Source organism: Salmo salar, chromosome ssa19, assembly GCF_905237065.1.
Source record: "Salmo salar chromosome ssa19, Ssal_v3.1, whole genome shotgun sequence".
NCBI lineage: Eukaryota > Metazoa > Chordata > Actinopteri > Salmoniformes > Salmonidae > Salmo > Salmo salar.
This window is the reverse complement of record NC_059460.1, coordinates 43,200,771-43,228,595: the sequence shown is the minus strand read 5'-3', so window position 1 is coordinate 43,228,595 and position 27,825 is coordinate 43,200,771. Positions and strand designations below refer to the sequence as shown.

Sequence of the window (27,825 nt, the reverse complement as noted above, 5' to 3'; positions counted from 1 at the left end):
ACACATGATTGGTCTCAGGATGCTTTACTGTTGGCATGACACAGGACTGATGGTAGCGTTCATCTTGTCTTCTCCGGACCAGCTTTTTTCCGGATGCCCCAAACAATCTGAAAGGGGATTCATCAGAGAAAATGACTTTACCCCAGTCCTTAGCAGTCCAATCCCTGTACCTTTTGCAGAATATCAGTCTGTCCCTGATGTTTTTCCTGGAGAGAAGTGGCTTCTTTGCTGTCCTTCTTGACACCAGGCCATCCTCCAAAAGTCTTCGCCTTACTGTGCGTGCAGATGCACTCACACCTGCCTGCTGCCATTCCTAAGCAAGCTCTGTACTGGTGGTGCCCCGAGCCCGAAGCTGAATCAACTTTAGGAGACGGTCCTGGCACTTGCTGGACTTTCTTGGGTGCCCTGAAGCCTTCTTCACAACAATTGAACCGCTCTCCTTGAAGTTCTTGATGATCCGATAAATGGTTGATTTAGGTGCAATCTTACTGGCAGCAATATCCTTGCCTGTGAAGCCCTTTTTGTGCAAAGCAATGATGACAGCACGTGTTTCCTTGCAGGTAACCATGATTGACAGAGGAAGAACAATGATTCCAGTGCCACCCTCCTTTTGAAGCTTCCAGTCTGTTATTCAAACTCATTCAGCATGACAGAGGGCTCTCCAGCCTTGTCCTCGTCAACACTCACACCTGTGTTAACGAGAGAATCACTGACATGATGTCAGCTGGTCCTTATGTGGCAGGGCTGAAATGCAGTGGACATGTTTTTTGGGGGATTCAGTTCATTTGCATGGCAAGGAGGGACTTTGCAATTAATTGCATTTCATCTGATCACTCTTCATAATATTCTGGAGTATATGCAAATTGCCATCATACAAACTGAGGCAGCAGACTTTGTGAAAATGTATATTTGTGTCATTCTCAAAACTTTTGGCCACGACTGTATGTAAACTTCCGACTTCAACTGTATGATATGAGATGTTTAGGACAGTGTGGTTGAAGATAACCACTCCTAACTTCTCTGTCAGTAAAGTGCTACCTGTTGTCCATATGGTCTTTATATACCAGTATAACTCTGGTGGTCATGACAACCTAACTGACAAACAGCAGTGGTCCAGGGCACAGTGAGTCCTGGATCATAACATTGAGTCATCAAGTCAAGTGATTGCTGACTAGTGCCAAACTAAATGAGATGGAGGAAGGGATTAGTTCAAAAGGAGAGAGGGAGAGATTCTCAATTGATAATTGGGCAAAAGTCTGTCCTCTCCTCGACTCCTCCGTACTCCTTTCCTACGTGACCCGTAAACCCGAAAGTTGTCACCATATGTAGCCTAGGAGAGTGTCAGTTTGTTATTAGGAGAAGAGAAAACTGTCCTGTGATAGCCTCCTCTCGCCGAGGAAGCACAATTGTATCCTCCCGGAAGCTAATGCGGAAGTGTTTTAAAATCTGCCACACCCCCTTTGAATCAGATGTTGTTTTCTCAGCGGAGAAGAGCACACATTTAAAAAACGATACTTTACTTATTGTTTTATCTATACAATGTCTCGCACAACTAGCTACATCTATTTTTTCCACTTTACACATGTATTTTGAGATTCCTCATCTGTAAATATGTAATCTGCCTGATTACGCACAAGTGGAGTAGGAGAGTCTCATTTCATACAAGCGCATTGGTTTCCACGTTTCTTCTCTTCCTCTCTTTGATTGTCTTTGACCTTTTTCAAATGTAGTAGAGGACAGGATGGAGGAGAGGACGCTGTAACAAGGCCTCCTAGTAGGAGGGGGTGTGTAGGAATCAGGAGCAGAAGAACAGAGAAGTTCCAGTGGCACACAACTTTTAAACAGGCGGTCCCGAAGGCACAATACAAACACATGGGAAAAACCGCACAAACGTAGTCGCCACCCACAGGGAATAAATTGCGCACACGGAGGAGAAACCTCGACTCCACAAACAAAAGCGCGTAAGCACACGGTAAACATATACCGAATAATAAACGAAACCCCGTGGTGCAGGCACACACCCCTTACAAACAAAATACACAACAAATAATCCCGCACAAAGCCTAGCCTGCAGCGGGGTGTATATAAACCCACCGAAATCAACTAAACTGAACACAGGTGTGAAAAAACAGACAGACACAAACGAAAAGGAAAATAGGATCGGTGGCAGCTAGTAGGCCGGCGACGACGACCGTCGAGCACCGCCCGAACAGGGAGAAGAGCCACCTTCGGTGGAAGTCGTGACAGACGCGAGGAGTCGAGCAAAACCAATTGAGAATGCCCTAGAAAGTGAAAGCTGTATAATCTAGATGAATGGACCAATCAGACGCACTATTGTTGACTCACAGATGTCACCCAGAGGACGCTGGTGGGAGGAGCTATAGGAGGACGGGCTCATTGGAACGGAGTCTAACATGATTTATGTATGTTTGATGTGTTTGACTCCGTTCCAATAATTCCATTCCAGCCATTACAGTGAGCCCGTCCTCCTATAGCTCCTCCCACCAGCCTTCTCTGATATCACCCAATAGAAATGGCTGTCTGAGGGACAAATCATTTGATTGGTTTCGATGAACAAGTGAAAGAGTCATTGAATGTTTTGTGGATCATGGTTAGCTACATGTACAGCTGATTAGCACGTTGGTGAGTTGGCAATGACCGACAATTACCCAAATACTAATTAGTCTCAATACTAAACTAATCTCCCTTGGCACTTTTGTGTAATGTAATTTTCCTTTGCCTAATAGTCTTGGTGTAGCTCACTTTAGTAACCCACTGTCACACACACACCCTCATCTCCAACACAAAGACCTTCTACTGTGATTATCAGCACTGGTGTGACTGAGGGAGCTGGCATGGTGAGGTAAAGAGGCTTACAATATCCTGTACTGAGCTGGCACTGGGCATGGAGGCCACAGGTCTAGTCTAGATGACTGCTGGCATGGGCACTGGGTATGGAGGCCACAGGTCTAGTCTAGATGACTGCTGGCATGGGCACTGGGCATGGAGGCCACAGGTCTAGTCTAGATGACAGCTGGCATGTGCACTGGGCATGGAGGCTACAGGTCTAGTCTAGATGACTGCTGGCAAGGGCACTGGGCATGGAGGCCACAGGTCTAGTCTAGATGACTGCTGGCATGGGCACTGGGCATGGAGGCCACAGGTCTAGTCTAGATGACTGCCGGCATGGGCACTGGGCATGGAGGCCACAGGTCTAGTCTAGATGACAGCTGGCATGGGCACTGGGCATGGAGGCCACAGGTCTAGTCTAGATGACAGCTGGCATGGGCACTGGGCATGGAGGCCACAGGTCTAGTCTAGATGACAGCTGGGTTGTCTGTTATTGTCTGCTTCCTTATGTCTCTGTGTTTCTCTCATACAGTGACTGGCTGTGTCTAGTTTCCGTGTGTGTCATCTGGGAATGTGGCTTCAGGATCCCACATCTGCCTGAAACCAAAACAACTTCTTCCAAATAAAGATGTCTGCTGCATACTCTACATCCCAAAGCAGAACCCTCTCTCTCTCGCTCTCTCATCTGCTAGACCGAGTCTTACGGTATAGTAATTATATGTGAGCGTGTGTGGCAGTGTGTATGTGAGATGTTTCTCCTGGCTGTATTTCTCACACCCTGAGAGGCCTGGGTTCTCCTCAGCCTCAGAAGTTTTGGGCAACAAGCGGTTAGGCTGGATGCTCCACTCTCCATTGGGAGCCATAAAAGGGTGATGATAGCTTGTCAAGGTGGTGATAGCTTGTCATGAGCTCATAATTGCTGAGTCACGTCCGTGTGTGTACTACAGCCTTTTATCACATTTGGAGATGGACATGTACCCTAACAGCATCCATATTTCATATTGACTGTTGCGTGGTCTGAAAGTACACATCACCATTCACCAGTCCTTCTCACGGTAATCGTTGGTAGTAAAGTGACTCTGGGTGTATAAATATGATGGTGCTGCTGAGAGCTCAACAGTACAGTAGAGGTATTTATGAGTGAACAATAGGAAACAGACACTTTCACCATCAGTCATTCACACCTCTGTTACTCTGGCACTGCATCTGTTGACTGGACAGGACAGGGTGGGAGAGAGAACATGGGAGAGATAGAGAGAGAGATCACAGTGGAAGAGGGTGAGAGACAGGGAGGGAGGGAGAGAGAGAGAGAGGAGAGAGAGAGAGGGGAAGACAAGGTGGTGGATGGAGGGAGAATGGGGGACAGGGAGGGAGAGATAGTGGGGGTGGAGGGAGGGAGAAGGGGGGGCAGGGAGGGAGAGAGAGGAGACGAGGGGTGGAGGGAGGGAGAAGGGGGGACAGGGAGGGAGAGAGAGGAGACGAGGGGTGGAGGGAGAAAGGGAGAAAGGGGCCAGGGAGAGAGAGAGAGGTAAAGAGATTGTGTGTACCTTACTACTATAGTCCCTCATGACTAGGAAGTAACCTCTGCTCACTGGCGTACCACACACTCCTGCAACCCCCCAAAAACGTCATAAGCCATGGCAAGAATGTTTACAATTACTAGAAATGAGCTGTAAAACTGCAACATGTTCTCTCAGCCTCATGGCAAAATGTGTAGAATAGCATGAGATTAGCTATGAAACTGCAGATTTTCCCTTTGTCCCATGGATAAATGTGTAGAATTGTATGAAGTTAGCTGTGTGTGTGTATGCTAGCCCTTGTTTGTGGCTATCTGCTGGCATGTAAACATATGCACTCTGAGCTCATGGTTTGTGATCACATCACGTCTCTGCACAGCCCAAGGATACTGCTTTCTCTATTCTCTGTTATGGCTCGTTGCCCTTGGTTCACGACACTGTTCCACCTATGTTCTGGCATGCCATGTCCCCTGGTTAATGACACTGTTCCACCTCTGTTCTGTCGTGTTGTCCCCTGCCTGCTTGTGTACAGGACACTCTACAATCCCTGACCCTTCTACAACAGGACAGCTAGTCTCACATACTGACCCTGACACCCGCCGTCTTCCCACGTCCAGATGTTTGACTAGAGGTCACTGGAGGACAGGCTGAACCCACCCACACGTAGGCACGCAGGCAGGCCCTTTTACACATAGGAATGCACACACACACACACACACTGAGCTCACAGTGCCGCAGGTCAGGAGTTTATTTAAGCAATAATGCCAGAGGAGGTGTGGTATATGGCCAATATACCATGGCTAAGGGCTGTTCTAATGCACAACGCAACTCGGTGTGCCTGGACACAGCCCTTAGTCGGGGTATATTGGCCATGTACCACAAGCCCCAAGGTGCCTTATTGGTTACCAGAATAATTAGATCGTAAAAATAAATGTTTTGTCATACCCGTGGTATACGGTATGATATACCACGGCTGTCAGCCAATCAGCATTCAGGGTTCGAACCACCCAGTTGATGTTAGTCATGAGGGAATGAGTAAGAGGAGCTTTAGACTCTGCTGAAACTCTGAAGGACCACCACTACTGAGGCTGCACATTTCTCCTCTTTGTCCTCGAGTGGGTGACCGCCATTTTCATAATCTGCTAACCTACTTATGTTGTCAAACATGAATAAACTGATGTCAAAAACCCAGATGGAAGTTGAAGAGAAACTCATAGAAAATCTAATTCTAAGAAGACAGAGGTCCTAATTTTTTGATCTTGTTCTAGCTAAATTAGATATTGTAAATGACTTGCTAAAATGAATTGCTTCTTCAACTTCAATGGTATAATCTTTTACAACTTTAAATTATCTTCATTTGTCTTGAGGAAATTGATATGAAATAAAAAATATATTGTTCTTGGGTGATCTGAAACCCAATCTCTTTCAGCTATTTCTGCTGAGGCTGGGGGGATTATATTTAGCATTTCCATAATCCAATATTCTGCTCTTCTAGATTTTCCTTGAAAAAAAAAATATATGAACCTTTATTTAACTAGGCAAGTCAGTTAAGAACAAATTCTTCTTTACAATGACGGCCTACACCGGCCAAACCCGGACCAATTGTGCGCAGCCCTACCAATTGGCACTCCCAATCACGGCCGGTTGTGATGCAGCCTGGATTTGAACCAGGGTGTCTATAGTGACACTTCTAGCACTGAGATGCAGTGCCTTAGACCGCTGAACCAGGGTCTGTAGTGACGACTCTTCTACTGAGATGCAGACCGCCGTGCCACTCAGGAAGCCACGTAATTAATAACATCACTGGTAAGAAGTAGAGATATTTTTGATGCAGAGGTCCAGTCAAGATATTTATTGATATAAAACTTTAAAAGCTGTATATCAAATGTCTCCTAAATGGATAATTTAATTAGATGGTGCCAAGAGTTCCCATTCACTGTTTGAACCTTAACCACTTTTAACAAACTTTAAACTTCTGATAAACTTTTGAAAGTTGAGCGAACTAGCCCTTTAACGTTTGGTTTGAAAACCACTTTCTCTCTCTTCCTGAAGTCTTAGCCTATTAAAACACAGGTGAAAAGGAAACGATGCTGAATGGGTGTAGATAAAGGGCTCTCCAGTAGTAGTACCAAAATATTCAAAGGCCATTTTCTCAAAAGTGAGTTTACAAGTTGATCAACTTTCAAAGCAAAATTACTTTCCCATTGTTCCTCAACTGTAGTGTATGATATACCATTTTGTAGCTCTGACTCTCTACTTTTATCCAATGTAAAAAACACAATTTCAAATTTTGCTACATAAGAATGATTTGAGCCAGTCGGTTCGTAAATGGTTTAAATGCCTCTTCGTACTCATCATACAAATTATTGCTGGTTTTCCAGGCAAGGAGCCAGTGGCAATGAAGAGAAGCTGCTTGTGTTTTTGGGTGTGAGAAAACACGGCTGTAAACCATCACAGGGATGTGTCTGTCATGCCACACATAGCATGGACCTCTCTGCTCTTATAGTGAACATGTTTGTTTTGACTGGTAGGTCTACAGGGACTAGTCCTCCTTATCGAAGGTGGGGTGACTTTCTTTTTTTAGCAACAATGACAATGGCTTGTTTTGAAATGCTTGAGTTTACGGCAACTCTCTTTATGACTTGAATGACTCAGGGGACTTTCTACTAGGTTCCAGGTTTATGGAATAAGCAAAGTGTCAAAGAAAATTTGAATGGAATAGTTACTGTATTCAAAACATGATGGCGGCCATGATTGCTGGGGCTCTACCATAGAGATAGATAGAGGACTGACAGCATGGGCAGCGCCATTGAGGCTACAACCCATAGGAATCCCCACCCAGTTGACTACTTTGACTACTTTAAAATGGTGGCAGCATGGTGGAAGCCCTTGATGGCGCTGCACATGCTAAAACGGCCTTTTGGCCACTATGGCTCTACTATGGCTCTGTAGAGCCTCTATGGCTCTACAGAAAACAGCCAGCCATTGACAGTGACTGCCATGATTTTTGTGGCTCTCACGAACACAGACAGCCATTGGCTATCCAGACAGCCATGATTTTTGTGGCTCTCCCGAACACAGCCAGCCATTGGCTTTCCAGACAGCCATTGCTAAAGACATATGTTCTCAGCCAGGGGCTGTTCTGGCATCCTGTGAATGCAGAGCCACAGGCAGTCTGGGCTGTTGAGGTCAACCATCTGGCATGGTGCATTATTTAACAGTGCATACGCTGGGACAAGCTATATATGTTGACCATATACCACAAACCCTGAGGTGCCTTAATGCTATTATAAACTGATTACCAATGTAATTAGAGAAGTAAAAATAAATGTTTTGTCGTACCCGTGGTATACGGTCTGATATACCACTGCTGTCAGCCAATCAGCATTCAGGACTCCAACCACCCAGTTTATAATATGTAATAGTGCATATGCTGGGACAAGCTGGCTCCATGTTCTGTCATAGTTTCCGGTTCCCACCACACATAGGCGTGTTGTACTCACTCACTGCATCCCTGTGTGCTGTGTTGTGGCCTGGAACCTATCACTGCATGATTCATACGAATGTAAATGCACTGTTAAGTCAAGGTTATCAGAAATCAAGGTAAGACCCAAGTGCAGACTGTGTGAAGTAACAATATTTATTGTAACCACAGGGACAGGCAAACGACAGGTTAAGGCAGGCAGGGGTAGATAATCCAGAGCAGAGGCCAAGGTACAGGACGGCAGGCAGGCTCAGGGTCAGGTCAGGCAGAGGAACGGTAATCAAGAGGTGGAGCAAAGGTACAGGGTCAGGACAGGCAAAGGTTAAAAACCAGGAGGACGAGAAAAAGAAACTAGGGAAAAATCAGGAGCCGAGACAAAACGCTGGTAGGCTTGAACAAACAAGATGAACTGGCAACAGACAGACAGAAAACACAGGTATAAATACACAGGGGATAATAGGGAAGATGGGCGACACCTGGAGAGGGGTGGAGACAAGCACAAGGACAGGTGAAACAGATCAGGGTGTTACGAATTTAGGAATTCTCCTATGTTGTACGGCCTTGTTGGATACTTCACGTTGAAATAGCTCAGACCTAATTGGTCCAACACATAAGTCATTATTAAATGGTTGAGCTCGGGTCACAGAGCCCTCACCCTCATTGAACGTTGATTTACTGACTGGTATAGTTCAAAGACAAATTCACTCAGTGACAGGTTGAACCAAGGAATCAGCGTCCTGACTGAGTACAGCCCACTGCCATATGTCTTCCTCTGTGTTAAAGCGCCTGGTATCACCTTACTGAGAAGACCAAGACATGACTTTGGAAATCAAAGAAGCGACAATATCCTTTTTCCTTTGGTGGCTCTTTTATGATGTAATGCTGACTACTACCCCCCCTCAGGAAAGCTCACTTACAGCCACACATCCCATTTTTTATTCTTTCTGTTGTGAAACATTATACACCTCCAATTGTTTTATTATTATTATCATTTTTGTTTCTCCCCAATTTTGTCATATTCAATTACGATCTTGTCTCATCGCTGAAACTCACCAACAGGCTTGGGAGAGGCGAAGGTCGAGTCTTGCGTCCTTGAAACATGACCCGCCAAATCGCGATCCTTAACACCCGCCCTCTTATCCCGGAAGCCAGCTGCACCAATGTGTCGCAGGAAACACTGTTCAACTGACGACTGAGGCCCTTGCCCGCCACAAGGAGTCGCTGGAGCGAGATGAGCCAAATAAAAGAAAATCTGGTCAAACCCTCCCCTAACCTGGATGACACTGGGCCAATTGTGCACCACCCTATGGGACACCCGGTCATGGTCAGTTGTGACACAGCCTGGGATCGAACCCGGATCTGTAGTGACACCTCAAGCACTGCAATGTGCCTTAGACCACTCGGGAGGTCTACACCTCCATTTATTAATAAACAGAGGAACCTTCAAGGTTATTTAATTTAATCCATATATAACACAATGACCACTGATGCCCTCAAATGAGGTACAGTGCTGTGCTGCTGTTCTGTATAATAACATGTCTGGGTTAATCCATGTCTGGGTTAATCCATGTCTCCGTCAGGGTCTAAAAGTCTAGCGACTGAATGGTAGCATAGGCTGAGATTAACTTGGCCTTGGTGTCCATAGATTGGCAGTTCTAAACGCTGCCGGAGACCAGGAATTCCACATGGGTTGTACGCACAAGGTACGCTACATTAGAAGGGTTGCAGCCAAAGGGGGTGGGGGAGTGTCTTAAAATCCTACAGGGAGAGGAGTGAACAGAGATAGAAAACACAAAGCTACAAAGGAATATAATGAGATCATCTGAAAATAACTAGGTAAGATACTAAAGTGAGAGAGTGATGGCTTGCTATCATCCCTTCCTTGAATAACCCGTCAGGAACAACTCGGCAGGACTGTCTTTGTTTTGGTGGCAACACCACCGTTTGACAAGACCGCCGCTTACAGCTGTCGCTGAAAAAAGCGAAGGGAGACTGAAGTACTAATGCTAACAGCACTAGGTAGAGGGACAACACGTAACTAGCCAGAACTGTAGATGAGCACTGAGACTGGGGGTCTAGGAGGGCTCTCTAAATACTCAGAGAGGACAGGTAAGTACACATACCCCTCCAACAGACACACCCACCAATTATCAGAAAGCTGCTACACAAATTGACCTGCTGAAACCAGTCCAAGTCAATGTTTCAACACTTCACAGCCACAAGTACTGAGCATTCAGCAGTTTAAACAGCACTGATTAAGTAGGCCACTAGGTAAAGGGACATCGCTTAACTAGAGTTGCTCTAGCCAGACTATATCAACAACAACAACAACTTATAGAAACACAAAATACTTAGGCCACTCAGAAAGGAGTTGTCTTCCCAGAACTATAGATGAACCCTCTCCTCTCCTCTTGTTATGGGAATTAAGTTATCAATGTTCTTAAACCGAACTTCAATTTAACTACTCAGTTTGTATACCAGAAGGTGTAAGGTTCCGGTTGAAAGAAACAGACTGAGGCCCAGCTAACAATGGTCAGAACGTTTATTTACGAGAGCTCTAAAATCCATACAATGCACAATATTACCACACACCCACATGAACTCGCATCAGTAGAGAACTCCACCCCGCTTTAGGCGGCTGTATTTTTCCACAGTACACATACATTCATTATCAAACATTGCAACCTGTCTTCTAATCTCCTGCCAGCTAAACCGTTCTCAGGCCGTTGTTTCTCTCCCTAACTTAGGGAGGCCTCTTCTCCTGTTCCTTTCCCAAGGTCGTCTTATCAAATCTGCCCTGCTCATTTTGAAGTAGTAACAGTGTCCTAGTCTTAAAAAGTCTACTCACACACAGCATTGGATTATAGTTTTTTAACCCCTTTCACAAAGTTATATGGTTTCAGAGTGAAATCATTTAGTCAAACCTTTAATCATATTTTCCATTACTCCTCTCCTCTCCTGTCCTCTCCTCCTGTCCTCTCCTCTATTCTCCTGTCCTCTCCTCTATTCTCCTGTCTTCTCCTCCTCTCTTCTTCTCCTCTCCTCTCCTCTCCTCTCCTCTATTCACCTGTCCTCTCCTCCTCTCTTCTTCTCTTCTCAGCTTCTCTTTTCCAGGAAAGCATTGAATGGCATGATTTCATTTTGAGAGGTACAGATAAAGAAGAATCTCTCTTGAGCGACAGTTTCTGTCTTCAATGATAGAAGTTAATCCTGCACATTGTTGATGTCATCGTTGATGACTAAGTAGCCCTAGTAGCACTAGTGAGGGATTGTGGTGATATGTCTGTGTTGATGTTAGATTTTTCTCTTAGGGACATTTTCTGTGATTCATTCATGTTAGACTCTGTTCCTCCCAACTCATTTTAACATTGAAGAATGCTGACTCATCCCTTTCAAAACTGAAAAATGAAGAGCAAGCTGTCTATTAAATCAGAAACAATAGGTTTTGTTGGCTTCTGCATAATGGTGGTGATGATGCATGCTAGAGCTGATAACATGTTTCATAACACATTTCTTGCACTCCAACTTGATGGAATTATGACTGGTCAAATATTTAGGACTCAAGTTGCATGCATTCCCTGTTACTTGTTTCATTCAGTGGTCATCAGCCTTGAACCTGGAGGGTGGGAGGGGTGTGCAGGCTTTTACTTCAGCCAACCAACCAACTAACCATCACCAACCAACCACCCATCACCAAGCTTCCCTGTGGCTCAGTTGGTAGAGCATGGTGTTTGCAACGCCAGCATGGTGTGTGCAACGCCAGGGTTGTGGGTTCGATTCTCACGGGGGGCTAGTACAACAAAAAAATGTGTGAAATGAAATGTATGCATTCACTACTGTAAGTCGCTCTGGATAAGAGCGTCTGCTAAATGACTAAAATGTAAATCACCAACATACCAACCAACACATCATGTTTAGCTAAGCATAATCTTGAGAGGGATTAGATTTTTTATTTAACCAGGTAGGCCAGGTGAGAACAAGTTCTCATTTCCAAGTGCGACCTGGCCAAGATTAAGCAAAGCAGTGTGACAAAAACAACAACACAGAGTTACACATGGGATAAACAAACGTACAGTCAATAACACAATAGAAAAATCTGTATACAGTGTGTGCAAATGAAGTAAGGAGGTAAGGCAATAAATAGGCCAATAGTGGCGAAGTAATTACAATTTAGCAATTTACACTGGAGTGATATATGTGCAGATGAGGATGTGCAATTAGAAATACTGGTGTGCAAAAGAGCAGAAAAACACAAAAAAATATGGGGATGAGGTAGGTAGTTGGTTGGATGGGCTATTTACAAATGGGCTGTGTGCAGCTGCAGCGATCAGTAAGCTGCTCTGACAGCTGACTCTTAAAGTTAGTGAGGGAGATATAAGTCTCCAGCTTCAGTGATTTTTGCAATTCGTTCCAGTCATAGGCAGCAGAGAACTGGAAGGAAAGGCAGCCAAAGGAGGTGTTGGCTTTGGGGATGGCTTTGGGGATGATTACATAGATGTATGTAAAAGTGAAGAATTACAGTAGTAGGTCTGTGAATGAGCATATATGATGTTGGAATACCTCACCTGGACGTCATCCAGGGTTCCCATGAACTAATAAGATGTCTCAAGCATAGCTGTCCCTTTATCCCTCTGTAGACATGCAGTGACGTAATGGTTAAAGACCTTAACGTGTACATAGAACTCTCCTGAATCACTCCGGTTAAGTTTCCTTACACCCACTAAAACCTATCTCTTAAAGTCGCTTGAGCAACTTGGCATCCGCTCCAATAACAGAGAGTAATTGTTAAGGAATTTCAGCCAGTTTTCCCAAGCACAATAACATGTTACAATGGTTTTGACCTTATGCTGAGCCATGGTGTTTTAATCAGTAGCATCTGGCCAGAGTTGGCTATACAGTGACTTGTGTGTGTGTGTGTGTGTGTGTGTGTGTGTGTGTGTGTGTGTGTGTGTGTGTGTGTGTGTGTGTGTGTGTGTGTGTGTGTGTGTGTGTGTGTGTGTGTGTGTGTGTGTGTGTGTGCGTGACCCATTTTGTATTCTACGTGAGTCAAATGTAATCCATTGCCGCTGTTGTAAATGGCTGCTGTTCATACAAGGATTTGTACAGTGCTAGACATGACCGCCTTGTTGACCTAATAGCCAGCAAGGTGAGGCAAGTAGTCTCACCCACACCACACATGCATAAACATTCTTGTGTAAGGGGAAGCTGGTTTGATGTTGATATTGATGTGTTTTCCTGTGTGCCAAATACCCCAGATATCATTGTTGTGGGGGGAGGCCAGGGGGAGGTGTTCATTTTTGGAAGTGGGCTGCTCATTGGACGGCTACGTGTAGAAGACCTTTTCAGAGAAGCTGCTTAAATACCAGCCCCTGTTTCACGCTTGGACAGCCTCAGGTGGCGGTGCAAGCTGGTGGCTCTGACAAAAACTAGGGCAAATCAAATCAAATCATCAAATCAAATTTATTTTATATAGCCCTTCGTACATCAGCTGATATCTCAAAGTGCTGTACAGAAACCCAGCCTAAAACCCCAAACAGCAAGCAAAGCATGTGAAAGAAGCACGGTGGCTAGGAAAAACTCCCTAGGAAAAACTCCCTAGAAAGGCCAAAAACCTAGGAAGAAACCTAGAGAGGAACCAGGCTATGAGGGGTGGCCAGTGCTCTTCTGGCTGTGCAGGGTGGATATTATAACAGAACATGGTCAAGATGTTAAAATGTTAAAATGTTCATAAATGACCAGCATGGTCAAATAATAATAATCATAGTAGTTGTCGAGGGTGCAACAAGCACGTCCGGTGAACAGGTCAGGGTTCCATAGCCACAGGCAGAACAGTTGAAACTGGAGCAGCAGCACGGCCAGGTGGACTGGGGACAGCAAGGAGTCATCATACCAGGTAGTCCTGAGGCATGGTCCTAGGGCTCAGGTCCTCCGAGAGAAAGACAGAAAGAGAGAAAGAGAGAAAGAGAGAATTAGAGAGAGCATATTTAAATTCACACAGGACACCGGATAAGACAAGAGAAATACTCCAGATGCAACAGACTGACCCTAGCCCCCCGACACATAAACTACTGCAGCAGAACACCGCCAGCAAAGAAATTGGCTAGGTACTGCTCTGTTTCAGCTTTCGCGGGCAGCCTTGCTGTTTGGAGAAGGAGGTGCTTTCTGTACCCTTGAGTGCCATGCATACAGGGACCATTGAAATGTTTGGATCTTTTTTTTGTAAATTTGATTGGAGGATTCAAATAAATGATTTAAAATGTATGCGGACATATGTGTGTGCATGCACCTCCAATCAGTTCTATCATGCCTGGCCAATAGCAGACTGGCTGTAGTTGTTTGTTGTTCTTAGTATTGCATTATAAACTTGATGGTTTGAGCCCTGAATGCCGATTGGCTGACAGCCGTGGTATATCAGACCGTATACCACAGGTATAACAAAACATTTATTTTTACTGCTCTATTTACACCAGTTCATAATAGCAATAAGGCACCTCGGGGGTTTGTGGTATATGGCCAAAATACAATGACTAAGGGCTGTTATTACGCATGACGCAACTTGGAGATCCTGGACACAGCCCTTATCCGTGGTATATTGGCCATATATCACACCTCCTCGGGCCTTATTGCTTAAATATACCACAGTATTTCCGCCAATGATGTCATTGTGAAATGAGCTAGAAATAAAAGACTTGTGTGAAAGCTGAAAGACCTTATGTCCATTTTATTCATATTTTTACGTCTTTATCTGTTTTGACAGAAAACTGCGTCTATGACCTCACTGCCGGTTGAGGACGTCGGAGAGCCTCTCCCTCAACACTGGAAGTGCTACATGTCACCACAAGGCCGGCGTTACTATGTCAACACCTCCAGCAATGGTAAGGAGACTGATATACAGTGCCTTCAGAAAGTATTCACACCTCTTGACTTTTTACACATTTTGTGGTGTTACAGCCTGAATTTAAAATTGATTAAATTGAGATTGTTTGTCTCTGACCTACACACAATACCCCATAATGTCAAATAAATAAAAATGAAAAGCTGAAATGTCTTGAGTCAATAAGCATTCAACCCCTTTGTTATGGAAAGCCTAAATAAGTTTGGGAGTAAACATTTGCTTCACAAGTCACATAATAAGTTGCATGGACTCACTGTGTGCAATAATAATGTTTAACATGATTTTTGAATGACCACCTCATCTCTGTGAAAAGAAGGAAGCCTGTACTGAATTAAAATCATTTTAATAGTTAAGGACTGGGGAGTTTTTCAGGATACAAAAGAAATGGAATGGAGCTAAGCACAGGCAAAATCGTAGAGGAAAACCTGGTTCGGTCTGCTTTCCACCAGACGCTGGGAGATGAATTCACTTTTCAGCAAGACAATAACCTAAAACACAAGGCCAAATCTCCACTGCAGTTGCTTACCAAGAAGACAGTGAATGTTCTTGAGTGACCGAGTTACAGTTTTGACTAAAATCTACTTAACAAATTATGTCAAGCTCTGAAAATGGTTGTCTAGCAACGATTAACAACCAATTTGACAGAGCATGATTTTTTTTTTTTTAAGAATAATGGGTAAATGTTGCACAATCCAGGTGTGAAAAGCTCATAGGGACTTACCCAGAAACACTCACAGCTGTAATTTCTGCCAAAGGGGCTTCAACAAAGTATTGACTCAGGGGTGTGAATACTTATTGAAATTAGATATGTCTGTATTTAATTGTCAATACATTTGCAAAAATGTCTAAAAACATCTTTTCACTTTGTCATTATGGGGTATTGTGTGTAGATGAGTGATATTTTTTATATTTTTATCCGTTTTGATTTCAGGCTATAACACAACAAAATGTGTAATAAGTCAAAGGGCACGAATTATTGATTTATAGTGTTATACACCTACCGGTGCCCAGCCCACATGGGCTTACAAGAATACTTTCTGAAGGCACTGTCCATGTATTGCATAAGGTAGGTTGATTCATATTAATCCAGAGATTTTGACAGTTGGTTTGAGTGAAACTCAATGACAATGAAATGTTCAATGCCCTACTGTTACATAACAATGTCAATGAGATGTTCAATGTAGCGCTGTTACATAACAATGTCAATGAGATGTTCAATGCCCTACTGCACATAACAATGTCAATGAGATGTTCAATGACCTACTGTTACATAACAATGTCAATGAGATGTTCAATGTAGTGCTGTTACATAACAATGTCAATGAGATGTTCAATGTACTACTGTTACATAACAATGTCAATGAGACATCTCACTGTACACTGTTACTTTAGTTTATTTAGTAAATATTTTCTTAAAAGTGCAATGTTGGTTAAGGGTTTTTAAGTAACCATTTCATGGTAAGGTCTACACCTGTTATATTTGGCGCATGTGACAAATCAAACTTGATTTGATTTACATAAAAATGTCAATGAGCTCTAGCTGACTGCTGAGGCATCTGACGTACTGCTGGGTGTTGAGGCACATCATAGACTTGGGGAAGATATCTCTTCTTCTCTCCTCTTCACACCATTGTCTCTGTCAACACAATTAGCTGTCTGTCTCTTTTCCCAGCACCACCACTCAAACACACACACACAGGGACAGAGAAACACAGAGACTGAGAAACCAACACAGTGCTTTCCTCTGTTAAGAACAAGACAGGGACAGGGGAAGTATTGATTTACTGACCTTAAATGAACTCAGGGGGAAACGTGAAGTAATTATATGATGGTGTGAAAAGAAATGGGAGACCTCCTGGGGGATGTTATTTTCCTGCTCGGCTGGCAGCTCTCAGAGAGGGAGAGAGGGAGAGAGAATAAATTAATGAAGTTCAGGTTCTGAGTTTACAGATTCTGGTTATATTTTGAGGAGAAGTAAAATAGGCATCATGGGAGAATGTAGACTATTTAGAATGGGAGGAAGTAGACTATTTAGAATGGGAGGATGTAGACTATTTAGAATGGGAGAATGTGGACTATTTAGAATGGGAGAATGTGGACTATTTAGATGGGAGGATGTAGACTATTTAGAAGGGGAGGATGTAGACTATTTAGATTGGGAGGATGTAGACTATTTAGATTGGGAGGTTGTGGACTATTTAGAATGGGTGAATGTGGACTATTTAGAATGGGAGGATGTAGACTGTTTAGAATGGGAGGATGTAGACTATTTAGAATGGGAGAATGTGGACTATTTAGAATGTGAAGTTGTGGACTATTTAGAATGGGAGGTTGTAGACTATTTAGATTGGGACGATGTATCCTATTTAGATTGGGAGGATGTAGACTATTTAGAATGGGAGAATGTGGACTATTTATAATGCGAGGATGTAGACTATTTAGAATGGAGGATATAGACTATTTAGAATGGGAGATTGTTGACTATTTAGAATTGAAGGCTGTGGACTATTTAGATTGGGAGGATGTAGACTATTTAGAATGGGAGGATGTAGACTATTTAGAATGGGAGGTTGTGAACTATTTGGAATGGGAGGTTTTAGACTATTTAGATTGGGAGGATGTAGACTATTTAGAATGGGAGAATGTGGACTATTTATAATGCGAGGATGTAGACTATTTAGAATGGGAGGATGTGGACTATTTGGAATGGGAGGTTTTAGACTATTTAGATTGGGAGGATGTAGACTATTTAGAATGTGAGGTTGTGGACTATTTAGAATGGGAGGTTGTGGACTATTTAAAATCGGAGGATGTAGACTATTTAGAATGTGAGGTTGTGGATAATTTAGAATGGGAGGTTGTAGACTATTTAGATTGGGAGGATGTGGACTATTTAGATTTGGAGGATGTGGACTATTTAGAATGGGATGATTTAGACTTTTTAGAAAGGGAGGATGTAGACTATTTAGAATGGCAGGATGTGCACTACTTAGAATGGGAGGATATAGACTATTTAGAATGTGAAGTTGTGGACTATTTAGAATGGGAGGTTGTAGACTATTTAGATTGGGAGGATGTATCCTATTTAGATTGGGAGGATGTAGACTATTTAGAATGGGAGAATGTGGACTATTTATAATGCGAGGATGTAGACTATTTAGAATGGAGGATATAGACTATTTAGAATGGGAGATTGTTGACGATTTAGAATGGGAGGATGTAGACTATTTAGAATGGGAGAATGTGGACTATTTAGAATGGGAGAATGTGGACTATTTAGATGGGAGGATGTAGACTATTTAGAAGGGGAGGATGTAGACTATTTAGATTGGGAGGATGTAGACTATTTAGATTGGGAGGTTGTGGACTATTTAGAATGGGTGAATGTGGACTATTTAGAATGGGAGGATGTAGACTGTTTAGAATGGGAGGATGTAGACTATTTAGAATGGGAGAATGTGGACTATTTAGAATGTGAAGTTGTGGACTATTTAGAATGGGAGGTTGTAGACTATTTAGATTGGGACGATGTATCCTATTTAGATTGGGAGGATGTAGACTATTTAGAATGGGAGAATGTGGACTATTTATAATGCGAGGATGTAGACTATTTAGAATGGAGGATATAGACTATTTAGAATGGGAGATTGTTGACTATTTAGAATTGAAGGCTGTGGACTATTTAGATTGGGAGGATGTAGACTATTTAGAATGGGAGGATGTAGACTATTTAGAATGGGAGGTTGTGAACTATTTGGAATGGGAGGTTTTAGACTATTTAGATTGGGAGGATGTAGACTATTTAGAATGGGAGAATGTGGACTATTTATAATGCGAGGATGTAGACTATTTAGAATGGGAGGATGTAGACTATTTAGAATGGGAGGTTGTGGACTATTTGGAATGGGAGGTTTTAGACTATTTAGATTGGGAGGATGTAGACTATTTAGAATGTGAGGTTGTGGACTATTTAGAATGGGAGGTTGTGGACTATTTAAAATCGGAGGATGTAGACTATTTAGAATGTGAGGTTGTGGATAATTTAGAATGGGAGGTTGTAGACTATTTAGATTGGGAGGATGTGGACTATTTAGATTTGGAGGATGTGGACTATTTAGAATGGGATGATTTAGACTTTTTAGAAAGGGAGGATGTAGACTATTTAGAATGGCAGGATGTGCACTACTTAGAATGGGAGGATATAGACTATTTAGATTGGGAGGATGTGGACTATTTAGAATGGGAGGATGTAGACTATTTAGATTGGGAGGATGTATCCTATTTAGATTGGGAGGATGTAGACTATTTAGAATGGGAGAATGTGGACTATTTATAATGCGAGGATGTAGACTATTTAGAATGGAGGATATAGACTATTTAGAATGGGAGATGGTTGACTATTTAGAATGGGAGGATGTAGACTATTTAGAATGGGAGAATGTGGACTATTTAGAATGGGAGAATGTGGACTATTTAGATGGGAGGATGTAGACTATTTAGAAGGGGAGGATGTAGACTATTTAGATTGGGAGGATGTAGACTATTTAGATTGGGAGGTTGTGGACTATTTAGAATGGGTGGATGTGGACTATTTAGAATGGGAGGATGTAGACTGTTTAGAATGGGAGGATGTAGACTATTTAGAATGGGAGAATGTGGACTATTTAGAATGTGAAGTTGTGGACTATTTAGAATGGGAGGTTGTAGACTATTTAGATTGGGAGGATGTATCCTATTTAGATTGGGAGGATGTAGACTATTTAGAATGGGAGAATGTGGACTATTTATAATGCGAGGATGTAGACTATTTAGAATGGAGGATATAGACTATTTAGAATGGGAGATTGTTGACTATTTAGAATTGAAGGCTGTGGACTATTTAGATTGGGAGGATGTAGACTATTTAGAATGGGAGGATGTAGACTATTTAGAATGGGAGGTTGTGAACTATTTGGAATGGGAGGTTTTAGACTATTTAGATTGGGAGGATGTAGACTATTTAGAATGGGAGAATGTGGACTATTTATAATGCGAGGATGTAGACTATTTAGAATGGGAGGATGTAGACTATTTAGAATGGGAGGTTGTGGACTATTTGGAATGGGAGGTTTTAGACTATTTAGATTGGGAGGATGTAGACTATTTAGAATGTGAGGTTGTGGACTATTTAGAATGGGAGGTTGTGGACTATTTAAAATCGGAGGATGTAGACTATTTCGAATGTGAGGTTGTGGATAATTTAGAATGGGAGGTTGTAGACTATTTAGATTGGGAGGATGTGGACTATTTAGATTTGGAGGATGTGGACTATTTAGAATGGGATGATTTAGACTTTTTAGAAAGGGAGGATGTAGACTATTTAGAATGGGAGGATGTAGACTATTTAGCATGGGAGGATGTGGACTATTTAGAATGGGAGGATGTAGACTATTTAGAATGGCAGGATGTGCACTACTTAGAATGGGAGGATATAGACTATTTAGATTGGGAGGATGTGGACTATTTAGAATGGGAGGATGTAGACTATTTAGCATGGGAGGATATGGACTATTTAGAATGGGAGGATTTAGACTATTTAGAATTGAAGGCTGTGGACTATTTAGAATGGGAGGATGTAGACTATTTAGAATGGGAGGATGTGTACTATTTAGAATGGGAGGTTGTGGACTATTTAGAATTGGAGGATACAGACTATTTAGAATTGGACAATGTAGACTATTTTGAATGGGAGGTTGTGGACTATTTAGAATGGGAGGTTGTACACTATTTAGATTGGGAGGATGTAGACTATTTAGATTGGGAGGATGTGGGATATTTAGATTCGGAGGATGTGGACTATTTAGAATGGGAGGATGTAGACTATTTAGAATAGAAGGCTGTGGACTATTTTGATTGGGAGGATGTAGACTGTTTAGAATGGGAGGATGTAGACGATTTAGCATGGGAGGATATGGACTATTTATAATGGGACGATGTGGACTATTTAGAATGGGAGGGTGTAGACTATTTAGAATGAGATTATGTATACTATTTGGAATGGGAGGTTGTGGACTATTTAGAATGGGAGGTTGTAGACTATTTAGCTTGGGAGTATGTAGACTATTTAGATTGGGAGGATGTGGACTATTTAGAATCGGAGGACGTGGACTATTTAGAATGGGATGATGTAGACTATTTAGAATGGGAGGGTGTAGACTATTTAGCATGGGAGGATGTGGACTATTTAGAATGGGAGGATACAGACTATTTAGAATGGAAGGCCGTGAACTATTTTGATTGGGAGGATGTAGACTATTTAGAATGGGAGGATAGACTATTTAGCATGGAGGATGTGGACTATTTATAATGGGAGGATGTGGACTATTTAGCATGGGAGAATGTGGACTATTTAGAATGGGAGAATGTGGACTATTTAGAATGCATGGATGTAGACTTTTTAGAATGGGAGGATGTAGAATATTTAGAATGGGAGGATGTAGACTATTTAGAATGGGAGGATGTAGAATATTTAGAATGGGAGGATGTGGACTATTTAGAATGGGAGGATGTAGACTATTTAGAATAGAAGGCTGTGGACTATTTTGATTGGGAGGATGTAGACTGTTTAGAATGGGAGGATGTAGACGATTTAGCATGGGAGGATATGGACTATTTATAATGGGAGGGTGTAGACTATTTAGAATGAGATTATGTAGACTATTTGGAATGGGAGGTTGTGGACTATTTAGAATGGGAGGTTGTAGACTATTTTGTTGGGAGTGTGTAGACTATTTAGATTGGGAGGATGTGGACTATTTAGAATCGGAGGACGTGGACTATTTAGAATGGGATGATGTAGACTATTTAGAATGGGAGGGTGTAGACTATTTAGTATGGGAGGATGTGGACTATTTAGAATGGGATGATACAGACTATTTAGAATGGAAGGCCGTGAACTATTTTGATTGGGAGGATGTAGACTATTTAGAATGGGAGGATAGACTATTTAGCATGGAGGATGTGGACTATTTATAATGGGAGGATGTGGACTATTTAGCATGGGAGAATGTGGACTATTTAGAATGGGAGAATGTGGACTATTTAGAATGCATGGATGTAGACTTTTTAGAATGGGAGGATGTAGAATATTTAGAATGGGAGGATGTAGACTATTTAGAATGGGAGGATGTAGAATATTTAGAATGGGAGGACGTAGACTATTTAGAATGGGAGGATGTAGACTATTTAGCATGGGAGGATGTAGACTATTTAGAATGGGAGGATGTAGACTATTTAGCATGTGAGGATGTGGACAATTTAGAATGGGAGGATGTGGACTATTTAGAATGGGAGAATGTGGACTATTTAGAATGGGAGGATGTAGACTATTTAGAATGGGAGGATGTAGACTTTTTAGCATGGGAGGATGTAGACTATTTAGAATGCGAGGATATGGACTATTTAGAATGGGAGGATGTAGACTATTTTGATTGGGGAGATGTAGACTATTTAGAATGGGAGGATGTAGACTATTTAGCATGGGAGGATGTGGGCTATTTATAATGGGAGTATGTGGACTATTTAGCATGGGATGACGTGGACTATTTAGAATGGGAGAATGTGGACTATTTAGAATGCGAGGATCTAGACTATTTAGAATGGGAGGATGTGGACTATTTAGAATGGGAGGATGTGGACTATTTAGAATGGGAGAATGTGGACTATTTAGAATGGGAATATGTAGACTATTTAGAATTGGAGGATGTAGACTTTTTAGCATGGGAGGATGTAGACTATTTAGAATGGGAGGATGTGGACTATTTAGCATGGGAGGATGTAGACTATTTAGAATGGCAGGATGTAGACTATTTAGAATGGGAGGATGTGTACTATTTAGAATGGGAGGTTGTGGACTATTTAGAATTGGAGGATACAGACTATTTAGAATGGGACAATGTGGACAATTTAGAATGGGAGGTTGTGGACTATTTAGAATGGGAGGATGTAGACTATTTAGATTGGGAGGATGTGGACTATTTAGATTGGGAGGATGTGGACTATTTAGAATCGGAGGATGTGGACTATTTAGAATGGGATGATGTAGACTGTTTAGAATGGGAGAATGTAGACTATTTAGAATTTGAGGATGTAGACTATTTAGCATGGGAATGTATAGACTATTTAGAATGGGAGGTTGTGGACTTTTTAGAATGGGAGGATACAGACTATTTACATTCGAATTATGTTGACTATTTAGATTGGGAGGATACAGACTATTTAGCATGGGAGGATGTGGGCTATTTATAATGGGAGGATGTGGACTATTTAGCATGGAAGGTTCTGGACTATTTAGAATGGGCGAATGTGGACTATTTAGAATATGAGGATGTAGACTATTTAGAATGGGAGGTTGTGGACTATTTAGAATGGGAGGATGTGGACTATTTAGAATGGGAGAATGTGGACTATTTATAATGGGAGGATGTAGACTATTTAGAATGGGAGGATGTAGACTTTTTAGCATGGGAGAATGTAGACTATTTAGCATGGGAGGATGTGGACTATTTAGAATGGGAGGATACAGACTATTTAGAATGGAAGGCTGTGGACTATTTTGGTTGGGAGGATGTAGACTATTTAGATCGGGAGGATGTGTACTATTTAGAATGGGAGGATGTATAATATTTAGAATGGGAGGATTTAGACTATTTAGAATGGGAGGTTGTGGACTATTTAGAATTGGAGGATACAGACTATTTAGAATTGGACAATGTAGACTATTTAGAATGGGAGGTTGTGGACTATTTAGAATGGGAGGTTGTACACTATTTAGATTGGGAGGATGTAGACTATTTAGATTGGGAGGATGTGGACTATTTAGAATGGGAGGATGTGGACTATTTAGAATGGGAGGATGTAGACTATTTAGAATTGAAGGCTGTGGACTATTTTGATTGGGAGGATGTAGACTATTTAGAATGGGAGGATGTAGACGATTTAGCATGGGAGGATATGGACTATTTATAATGGGAGGATGTAGACTATTTAGAATGGGAGGATGTAGACTATTTAGAATGGGAGGATATGGACTATTTAGAATGGGAGGAAGTAGACTATTTAGAATGGGAGGATGTAGACTATTTAGAATGGGAGGATGTGTACTATTTAGAATGGGAGGTTGTGGACTATTTAGAATTGGAGTATACAGACTATTTATAATGGGACAATGTAGACTATTTTGAATGGGAGGTTGTGGACTATTTAGAATGGGAGGTTGTAGACTATTTTGTTGGGAGTGTGTAGACTATTTAGATTGGGAGGATGTGGACTATTTAGAATCGGAGGACGTGGACTATTTAGAATGGGATGATGTAGACTGTTTAGAATGGGAGGATGTAGACTATTTAGTATGGGAGGTTGTAGACTATTTAGAATGGGAGGATGTGGACTATTTATAATGGGAGGATGTAGACTATTTAGCATGGGAGGATGTGGACTATTTAGAATGGGAGAATGTGGACTATTTAGAATGCAAGGATGTAGACTATTTAGAATGGGAGGATGTAGAATATTTAGCATGGGAGGATATGGACTATTTATAATGGGAGGATGTAGACTATTTAGAATGGGAGGATGTAGACTATTTAGAATGGGAGGATATGGACTATTTAGAATGGGAGGAAGTAGACTATTTAGAATGGGAGGATGTAGACTATTTAGAATGGGAGGATGTGTACTATTTAGAATGGGAGGTTGTGGACTATTTAGAATTGGAGTATACAGACTATTTATAATGGGACAATGTAGACTATTTTGAATGGGAGGTTGTGGACTATTTAGAATGGGAGGTTGTGAACTATTTGGAATGGGAGGTTTTAGACTATTTAGATTGGGAGGATGTAGACTATTTAGAATGGGAGAATGTGGACTATTTATAATGCGAGGATGTAGACTATTTAGAATGGGAGGATGTAGACTATTTAGAATGGGAGGTTGTGGACTATTTGGAATGGGAGGTTTTAGACTATTTAGATTGGGAGGATGTAGACTATTTAGAATGTGAGGTTGTGGACTATTTAGAATGGGAGGTTGTGGACTATTTAAAATCGGAGGATGTAGACTATTTCGAATGTGAGGTTGTGGATAATTTAGAATGGGAGGTTAGAGACTATTTAGATTGGGAGGATGTGGACTATTTAGATTTGGAGGATGTGGACTATTTAGAATGGGATGATTTAGACTTTTTAGAAAGGGAGGATGTAGACTATTTAGAATGGGAGGATGTAGACTATTTAGCATGGGAGGATGTGGACTATTTAGAATGGGAGGATGTAGACTATTTAGAATGGCAGGATGTGCACTACTTAGAATGGGAGGATATAGACTATTTAGATTGGGAGGATGTGGACTATTTAGAATGGGAGGATGTAGACTATTTAGCATGGGAGGATATGGACTATTTAGAATGGGAGGATTTAGACTATTTAGAATTGAAGGCTGTGGACTATTTAGAATGGGAGGATGTAGACTATTTAGAATGGGAGGATGTGTACTATTTAGAATGGGAGGTTGTGGACTATTTAGAATTGGAGGATACAGACTATTTAGAATTGGACAATGTAGACTATTTTGAATGGGAGGTTGTGGACTATTTAGAATGGGAGGTTGTACACTATTTAGATTGGGAGGATGTAGACTATTTAGATTGGGAGGATGTGGACTATTTAGAATCGGAGGATGTGGACTATTTAGAATGGGAGGATATAGACTATTTAGAATAGAAGGCTGTGGACTATTTTGATTGGGAGGATGTAGACTGTTTAGAATGGGAGGATGTAGACGATTTAGCATGGGAGGATATGGACTATTTATAATGGGACGATGTGGACTATTTAGAATGGGAGGGTGTAGACTATTTAGAATGAGATTATGTATACTATTTGGAATGGGAGGTTGTGGACTATTTAGAATGGGAGGTTGTAGACTATTTTGTTGGGAGTGTGTAGACTATTTAGATTGGGAGGATGTGGACTATTTAGAATCGGAGGACGTGGACTATTTAGAATGGGATGATGTAGACTATTTAGAATGGGAGGGTGTAGACTATTTAGCATGGGAGGATGTGGACTATTTAGAATGGGAGGATACAGACTATTTAGAATGGAAGGCCGTGAACTATTTTGATTGGGAGGATGTAGACTATTTAGAATGGGAGGATAGACTATTTAGCATGGAGGATGTGGACTATTTATAATGGGAGGATGTGGACTATTTAGCATGGGAGAATGTGGACTATTTAGAATGGGAGAATGTGGACTATTTAGAATGCATGGATGTAGACTTTTAGAATGGGAGGATGTAGAATATTTAGAATGGGAGGATGTAGACTATTTAGAATGGGAGGATGTAGAATATTTAGAATGGGAGGATGTGGACTATTAGAATGGGAGGATGTAGACTATTTAGAATAGAAGGCTGTGGACTATTTTGATTGGGAGGATGTAGACTGTTTAGAATGGGAGGATGTAGACGATTTAGCATGGGAGGATATGGACTATTTATAATGGGAGGGTGTAGACTATTTAGAATGAGATTATGTAGACTATTTGGAATGGGAGGTTGTGGACTATTTAGAATGGGAGGTTGTAGACTATTTTGTTGGGAGTGTGTAGACTATTTAGATTGGGAGGATGTGGACTATTTAGAATCGGAGGACGTGGACTATTTAGAATGGGATGATGTAGACTATTTAGAATGGGAGGGTGTAGACTATTTAGTATGGGAGGATGTGGACTATTTAGAATGGGATGATACAGACTATTTAGAATGGAAGGCCGTGAACTATTTTGATTGGGAGGATGTAGACTATTTAGAATGGGAGGATAGACTATTTAGCATGGAGGATGTGGACTATTTATAATGGGAGGATGTGGACTATTTAGCATGGGAGAATGTGGACTATTTAGAATGGGAGAATGTGGACTATTTAGAATGCATGGATGTAGACTTTTTAGAATGGGAGGATGTAGAATATTTAGAATGGGAGGATGTAGACTATTTAGAATGGGAGGATGTAGAATATTTAGAATGGGAGGATGTAGACTATTTAGAATGGGAGGATGTAGACTATTTAGCATGGGAGGATGTAGACTATTTAGAATGGGAGGATGTAGACTATTTAGCATGTGAGGATGTGGACAATTTAGAATGGGAGGATGTGGACTATTTAGAATGGGAGAATGTGGACTATTTAGAATGGGAGGATGTAGACTATTTAGAATGGGAGGATGTAGACTTTTTAGCATGGGAGGATGTAGACTATTTAGAATGCGAGGATATGGACTATTTAGAATGGGAGGATGTAGACTATTTTGATTGGGGAGATGTAGACTATTTAGAATGGGAGGATGTAGACTATTTAGCATGGGAGGATGTGGGCTATTTATAATGGGAGTATGTGGACTATTTAGCATGGGATGACGTGGACTATTTAGAATGGGAGAATGTGGACTATTTAGAATGCGAGGATCTAGACTATTTAGAATGGGAGGATGTGGACTATTTAGAATGGGAGGATGTGGACTATTTAGAATGGGAGAATGTGGACTATTTAGAATGGGAATATGTAGACTATTTAGAATTGGAGGATGTAGACTTTTTAGCATGGGAGGATGTAGACTATTTAGAATGGGAGGATGTGGACTATTTAGCATGGGAGGATGTAGACTATTTAGAATGGCAGGATGTAGACTATTTAGAATGGGAGGATGTGTACTATTTAGAATGGGAGGTTGTGGACTATTTAGAATTGGAGGATACAGACTATTTAGATTGGGAGGATGTGGACTATTTAGATTGGGAGGATGTGGACTATTTAGAATCGGAGGATGTGGACTATTTAGAATGGGATGATGTAGACTGTTTAGAATGGGAGAATGTAGACTATTTAGAATTTGAGGATGTAGACTATTTAGCATGGGAATGTATAGACTATTTAGAATGGGAGGTTGTGGACTTTTTAGAATGGGAGGATACAGACTATTTACATTCGAATTATGTTGACTATTTAGATTGGGAGGATACAGACTATTTAGCATGGG

At 41.6% G+C, this 27,825-nt stretch overlaps 1 protein-coding gene across 1 annotated transcript in view; it reads left to right on the top strand.

The window, feature by feature from the left end:
- The window catches only part of LOC106578854 (growth arrest-specific protein 7), a 124,552-nt gene that overhangs the window by 6,030 nt on the left and 90,697 nt on the right, over positions 1 to 27,825 (top strand). The window contains exon 2 of the mRNA XM_014158079.2: positions 14,609 to 14,726. Coding sequence (XP_014013554.1) covers positions 14,609 to 14,726 — 118 coding nt within the window. The remainder of the gene's footprint in view (positions 1 to 14,608; positions 14,727 to 27,825) is intronic.